General features: G+C 37.0%; 1 protein-coding gene across 5 annotated transcripts in view; it reads left to right on the plus strand.

Annotated features, from left to right (window-relative positions):
* Positions 1–6,438, plus strand: part of REV3L (REV3 like, DNA directed polymerase zeta catalytic subunit) — a 175,596-nt gene extending 169,158 nt beyond the window's left edge. For all 5 annotated transcript variants that reach the window (XM_069598110.1, XM_069598108.1, XM_069598105.1 and 2 more), the window contains 2 exons: positions 1,270–1,479; positions 5,315–6,438. In XM_069598110.1, the coding sequence (XP_069454211.1) occupies positions 1,270–1,479; positions 5,315–5,455 (351 nt within the window). In that variant the 3' untranslated portion in view covers positions 5,456–6,438. The remainder of the gene's footprint in view (positions 1–1,269; positions 1,480–5,314) is intronic.
* The last annotated feature ends 1,352 nt before the right edge of the window (positions 6,439–7,790 follow it).

The raw sequence follows: 7,790 nt of genomic DNA on the forward strand, positions 1-7,790 counted from the left end.
AAGAATATTAAAGTATCATTTTACTAAAATAAAACATGTAATGTGAAATCTTACCAAAGGGAGTTTTGCCTGAACTCCTTTTTTCTTAGTCTATCCCCATCCGAAGAAACAGTTTGTGGTTCTGTAACAATCAGGGATACATTACTCTAGGAAAGTAGCGGTTGTTATCTGATGTTTACAATTAGGTCTGCTCAGTCATTTGCTCAGACTGTGAAAGCCTGAGAGTATTCAGGAAAATTGTTATGTTAATACTTAAATTGTTTTTACTTTCTCAGTACGCACTTAGGGCCTCAAGGAAAAGAGTCAGCTGGGAAACTGAGGGTGAAGCTGTGTTTCAGACAGTCTGTTCTGGCCAGCATGTGTAACGCTGGGCCCTGGCTCTGCACCACAAAGCTATTAGTGTTTTTCATTACATCAGCAGCAGGAGTGTTCAACCAGTGGCATTTATAAAAGGCTAACCTAGTAACTTTGGTGCAGAGTGACTTGTAAGACACCAGGGGAATGCGGCAAGGGTATGATAGTAAGAGGGTAATGTTATTTCAGTGTGAAAAGAGTATCAGAAGACAGATCTCTGAAACCATTATCAACTTCAAAGAAGGAAGCTTAGGTGACATGTATCTAATTTCATTTGAAATGCTCCAGGTTTCCTTTTGCTTGAATTTTGCGCCTTAATGCCTAACAGGTTACTTTTTTACCTTGCTTCCATGGCCAAAACTGTGCAGTCTTAAACAGTATCCACTCTCAACCTGGATTTTCTCCTTTGTTCTCCCTGATCTCTTTTGCCCCTATAATTTCATACATCTACGGATTACAACCAAAAAAACTGAGGGACAAGAAACTCTTTTTGTTTTCCATTGAGGTATAATTGACATACTGTCTGATACTAGTTTCAAGTATACAGTATACTGATTTGACTGAGATGATCACCATGATAAAATCTAGTTATCATCTGTTACCATTTAAAGTTACTGCAATATTATTTACTTTATTTCCTAATCTATATAATATATCCTGATGACTTATTCTGAGACCATTTTCCTCTCCCTAAAAAAGGAAAACAAAACAATATATCTGATGGTATTAAGCTATAAAGGAAGGACTTTGTTTTTTTCTAATGCCCCATATCTAGAACAGTGCCTGATACATAGTAGCTATTCAGTATTTGTTGAACACAGGAAATAATGCCTTAGTGATCCTGTAATTAGCATGAGAAGAGCCACTCTGCTATAAAGCTGGCTTAGACTTATTTCTGAATTGATGTTTATATAGATCCAGAAGGCCACCAGCTCCTCTCGAAGTGAACTTGAAGGGCGGAAAGGCACTATTGCACAATATTTCACTACCTTACACTGTCCTGTGTGTGATGACCTGACTCAGCATGGCATCTGCAGTAAATGTCGCAGCCAGCCTCAGCATGTGGCAGTCATCCTCAACCAAGAAATTCGAGAGTTGGAACGTCAACAGGAGCGACTTGTAAAGGTACAGCCTTGTTCAACAGACCCAGAACCCCAAGCAGTCTGAGACTTCAGGGAAATGTAGTCAACTCCTGAGGGAGGTGTAGTGTGAGGTGTGAGAGTGGAGTAAGGATTCTAAGTTAATCAACTTCTAAAATCCTGAAAACAGCATAATTGAACTACTAAAAACTAAGTATGTTTATTAGAAGCATAGAACTATACCGTCCAGCCATCCAGTTTCTTTTATAGCAGTATTTCTAAAAAAAGAAAATACTAATTGCTTTGTCTCCCATATCTACTTACCATTCTCATAGAAATCTTGTTTTCTTAGAGAATTGCTAGTCAACTTGGAACATTTGCAGTTCATAATGACTGATTGTATCTCATACCATCATGTTTCAAGTTACATTTTTAGCTTTCAGGCAAGAATAACAGTCTTGTGGTAGAGTTTGTTTTGTCTTTAGATGAGCAACATATAAGGTTATTGAAATGTTTTAAAGCCAACCAGATAGTTGAGAGGCAGTGTGATTTAGTGGAAAATGAATCCACCTGATAGTAAGGACATCAGGGTTTCAGTCTGGACTCCATAGTATTGGCCGTGCCCCTGGCCCCAGATTTCTCAGAATGCAGACTGATGCTCTTTCGTAAGTCCCTACTAGCTCTTCTGTTGTGAACTCTCCTATACAGTCCCTCCTAGCAGCTCATCTGCTCTAAAGTAATCCAGCCACTAGTATGTAAAGGCCAGGCTCTGCACCGTGCCCCTTCAAGGTAAAGAGGCTTTTGAAGCAAGTTGGAGTATCCATAGCCTCCTAGGAAGACACTCCTAGCTGCCACGCAAGGCAATAGGACAGAAGCCATCTCTGGGGAGACTAGGCTGTTCAGAACTTGTATGCTTATAGAAGGATAGTTACAGACTGTTAGAGACTGTTTCCTCTGCAACATCCTAGCCGCTGTTCCGCATTGGCAGAAAACTCTTTAAGTTATATAGTGTATATAGCTAGTCATTCAGAATGCAGTAAATGAATTTTATTAAGGATGGTAGCATCTGAAAGGTATGATTTTATTGATGCAACCATAGAAACCTAGCTTATTGAAATTATAAATTGACTTTTCCCTCCCCCCATCCATCTACTAATTAGTTCTTAAATAAGAACTTTTCTGCTTCCCTTCTGTTATCATCCTATAGTCCAACCACCATTATTTCTCCCTAACCTCCTGCAGCAGCCTCACACTGATCCCCCCGCCATCCTGTCCATTCTCAGCACTGTGGCTCAAGCATCCTCACCAGAGAGCAGGTGAGGACAGAGAGTCAGCTGTCCCTAGCTAGAGTCCAGCCCTTGGTGGTGGTCGTACATATGTGTTAAATGAGGAAACAGCTTCCTGCTGAACGCAGTTAAAGCAGCAGTAAGTCACTGGAGTGATTACCAACCAATTTTTAGCCCATTTGTCCCAGTTTTTGTACCACCACAAAGTGGTGATTGTAGTTAGTACAGCCACTAGTCACCGGGTGTCCCTAACTTGTGTTTTTTCTATTCCTACCCCAATGGCAGCAAGTTGCCCTCCTAGAAAATTCCCTAGTTGGCTTCTAGTGAAAGGTGCAGACATGGGCAGGGCCTCCAGAGCTCCTGAAGTCGGAGGCAGCTCCCTGGACCTGTCTTCTGCCCCCAGCAACATACACTGTGCTAGTTTGTGCCATCAGTTTAACCAGAACCCTCGTTCAATATTAGGTCTTATTTCTTATAAAAGTGCAGTTTTAAAAGTAATGCTATTCATAAATAAGGGGTGGTTCATCATCTTTAAAGAGTTATTTTAACTTCAGGATTGCTTTTTTCCTAAGATAATTAAAATGTGTGTCTCCTGTATGTAAATAACCTGTAGGAATTCTCACAAAGCAAAAATTACAGGAGATAAAATGAGAAATTGTCAGAAACATTAGTAATAATAATAAACAGCTCTCATACCAAGACAAATCAGTGATCAGAAATAAGTGTAATTAAATATCTAAACATTGTAAGGTAAACCTTTTGATTATATATCAAACTCTGTAACCTAATAATTAGAGAATATATCTTTCAAGTTGTGGAAAACATTTATATGAAATGTTAAATAATTGACCATATTTTAGACTACAAAGAAAACCTTAATAAATTTCAGAAATATTACAAATGTTTTATCAATACAATTCTATAAAGCTAATAAACTCAGAAAACAAAATGATCCTTCTATTTGGAAATTTTAACACTTATTAAACAAACAGTACATACAAGATTCTAGACAGCCATGGCAGATCTCAGAGAAAAATTCATCCCCTTAAACATTTAATTATAAACATAAAAAACAAAATTAAGCATCTGACTGAAAATTTTTCAAAAATCTAGAAAGTAAGCCAAAGGATAACAAAAAAAGAATCAATAAATATTAAAGCAGATTTTTGTTTGTTTTCTTAAGCATCTGCTAAAAAATAAGTTTCTAGGTTGCAGTGTTTAAAGTTTTAAACATAACCTGTTCAGGGTTTAAATCACCAGTAAAGGATCTTGAAACCAAACATTAAGTTTAGCGAGACAAGTAATTCCATCCTGGTTTATTTATCAGACAAGCACAGAGTACATAAATATTTATCAGTTTGTTCTGGCACCTGGATGTAGCTGCAGGACATGGAGCTGTAATACAGACATTCTATATTTAGGAGTAGCTTTAAGTCTCTTGGCAGAGATCTAATTGGTAAAAGTCTTCAGAATAGAAGAGCACATTTAGTCTCCAGCAAGCATACCGAGGCTTGGGGCTCTGAGCAGTTTGCTTGTGGCAGTATCATACTACCGGGGAGAGTAACCAGGGTGCTAGAAAAACGGGCCCTGCAATTGACTGAAAAATAGTGGGGTAGAGAACGAGTTTTTCCCCGCTGTGAGGCCTCTAAAACAGAAGCTCTTAGAAACAGACCAGAGAATTAACTAGAGCAGATCTGATTTCTCTCTTGAAAGGTAATTAGTGTAACAGCAGCTAACTGCTATCCCTTTTTAAAATCACTTGGATAAACTGTTCACATTAAAAATCAGCCTGTATTTTCTTAACCCTCGGGGCCCTCACTAGTATCCTTTAAAGTTTTTTTCTTTAAAGTTCTTCATGTTTTACCACTTTTAAACTGTGTGTGTGACTTGAGACCTTACATATTAAAATCTGATCACTGGGTAAGACCTAATGCTTTTCTTTAAAAACTGCCTTATGATTTAATATTTTCTTTTAGATCAGTTCTCATTATACGTCAGCATCATCTGGGAGCCCTAAGATGTACAGATTCTTAAGCTCTCACACCCAAAGATCCTGATTCCTTGGTCTGCGATCAGGCTCAGACATTAGTCTATTTTTAAGCTCCTGTACAGCCAGGGTTGAAACTATTGGTCTATCTAGCTACTTTCAACATCTTTGATATTTTTTTCCCCCATACTAGCATTTTCTCTTCTGAAATAAGAAAGTGGATAACTTTTTTGATTAGCATATAAAATGTTAGAGTAACTTGAAAAAACAGTGTACATAGCTAATTTAAGAGCCAGTCTTTGAATGGTAATTGGGTAGCCTATTTTGTGGATCTTAATACAATAGGATTCTACCATAAAGGAAAGTTGATTTCAGGGATTAAATGAATCCTTTAGGGAATTTCATGCTCTATGGTTTGTGAAATAATATTCTTTAGAAACATCTTAACTTAGGGTTGTCTATGCTTTAAAAAGATGAAAACTAATGAAACTTTTCTGTAATATGTGCCAGTAATTTGTGGTGGGTCACAAAGGATTTTAAAAGTCTGCTGTTTACACACAGAGACAGAAACCTTCCTATCATTTGATGTACTCCTCTTGTTCTTTCAGATATGCAAGAACTGTACAGGCTGCTTTGATCGACATATCCCATGTGTTTCTCTGAACTGCCCAGTACTTTACAAACTCTCCCGAGTAAACAGAGAATTATCCAAGGCACCGTATCTCCGGCAATTACTAGACCAGTTTTAAATTGTCAATATCACAGAATTCCAGGTGCTATTTTTTCAGTGTTTACCACTAAACTGTTGTGCATGGTGCTTTTTCAACTTTCATCGAGTCAACTATGTTCATTGTCTGTCTTATTATCTGAAGACTATGAAGACTTTTATGATAACTGAATTAAAAATCGTATTTGTTGATCTCTGAATAGCTCACTTCTTACAATGTACAAATTCCTCATCCTTTCACCTTTTTAACATTGTTTTATAATGCAGGTGTTGAATTTGCTCCAGTATGTGTAACATCTTGTAAATCCATTTGAGTAGATCGTATTTACTTCCCTGTGGAAGGAGCACTGAAAACCTCTTTAAAAAAAGACATTCGTGTTTTCCTTGAACTGTCTGTATCAAGACGTGTTACTTAGAGATACTCATCCACTTTATAATTTTGACTGCGAAATATTTTGTAAATACACTTTTTTACTTTTCAAACAACTGAGTAAAATAATGTGCAATGAATTTTATACAAATGATTTTCAAGTTGTTTGGTATATTTCCTCTAGGTTTTGCTTGACTCAGAGTAGAGTTGTTATTTTGATCAAACTGTGCAAACAATAGTACCATGTGTAGCATTTTGAAACATTATTTTCTAAAACCGCTGTCTTGCTTTAGCTATTAATGGGGCATTGTGAGGAACTGTGCAAAGACATTTTTGTTACAAACCTGTGGGCCTGTTGCAATACTTTAAAAATAAAAAATTTTATTCCATTTTTGCTTGTTTTGTATAGACATTTCTATTGCTTCTAAATATGCTTAAAATATTTTCTTTCCTTATGTACTGTACAGTTAATCTTATTTGCCATCATCTTGAACACAAAATGTGTATTTAGAATATTTGTATAACTGTATATAAAAAAAGAATTATGTGGTCAGTGCATTGTTTTCTAAACTGGAAATCATTTTGTTTTAAAAGTTAATAATGGAAACCATATTAAAATTGAATAAAATACGAAATACAGCAGTGTGGCTTTATCTTGCTATAAGTTGCACGTTCTTCATCTGTTCTGTAAGCCTACATTAGTTACACTCTCCCTACCCCACCCCTTCTGAATTTTAATAAGGTAAATTTAACTCATCCTAATTGATGCTGTAATTCCCTTACCCAAACTTTCAGATTTTTTTTTTAATGGGAGCAAAAATAGTCTAGGAAATGTTTAGCTTTCATCCTTTCAGAGTTCTACAAATCTGCGTTTTACTACATCTCCTGTGTTCATTTAGATATAATTTTTGTCTTCCCTCTGGACATTATATTAGTACTTCTTAAAAAATTATTTTCAATAGAAAAAAATTAATTTTACCATAGAAAGCTCATCTGGTTATGCAATGCACTGGAAATAGGTCTTCTATTTACATCATCTTTCTCATCAGAATAGCTAGACACAATATTCTCAACAGAATAATCATTCTTAACCTCTTCATAATTGGACATAGCCAAACTAACAAGTAGTTATTCAGTACCTAGTGCTCAAAACTAGTTTTCGGCACTTAGCGTATCTCTGGTTACCTTTTCTGCAGGGAACTGCCTCCCTTTTCACTCTGCCCTCAGAGTCTGTAGCCTGACCGCCTTTTAATGAGCTGCATTTGCTGTTTCAATAACTGTCACCAGTGAGTGTGTTGAAACATGATCATGTTTTACCAAAAAACATTTGTAAGAAGCTTCCAGTATACTTTCATAATTATTTCTCCTCCCTTTTAGAACAGCTATTAATAAAGATTTCTCTTTCACCCAGAATGAAGAAAAAACAAACTTTCATCTTCTGAGTTATGCTTAAGAAATAATCTCAACAATCCCTTAAGTTAAAACTCTTCTCTCATTCTGTTCTCCTCCCACCAGTGTGTTTCCCTAGAGGTGAAGCAGTAGCAAAAGCTACTTCCAACGCTAAGCTCCCTTCTTTGCTCCCACAGAGAGGTCCCAGTCAACAGTGGAAATAGGCAGATACTGACATGTAATGTTCAATTTTACATGAACTTCAGTTTCTAATAGTGTCTGTGAAGAAGGCCAAAACATTGGGGGGAAAACAGATTAAACTGTGAACAGAGGAGCAGTTACAAAGAGCTCTTGGAGGAGGTAGTTCGAGAGCTGGAGCAAGTTTGCAGACTGTTCAACCTTGCTGATTGTCACAGGACATGTCCTCGCTGGTCTTGGAAGAAGCACTTGCCCAGCCATCAAGAATGCTGCCCTCCCAGAGCCATGCTTTATACCAGTCGAGTCTTGTTGCTGGAGAATGTTGGTCTGTCCATCTGTTCTCCAGGCTTTTATTTTCTTAATAGCTGAAGCATGAGGATATTCTTTAAAGGCCTATCAA

This window comes from Ovis canadensis, chromosome 8 (genome assembly GCF_042477335.2).
Source record: "Ovis canadensis isolate MfBH-ARS-UI-01 breed Bighorn chromosome 8, ARS-UI_OviCan_v2, whole genome shotgun sequence".
NCBI classification, from domain to species: Eukaryota; Metazoa; Chordata; class Mammalia; order Artiodactyla; family Bovidae; genus Ovis; species Ovis canadensis.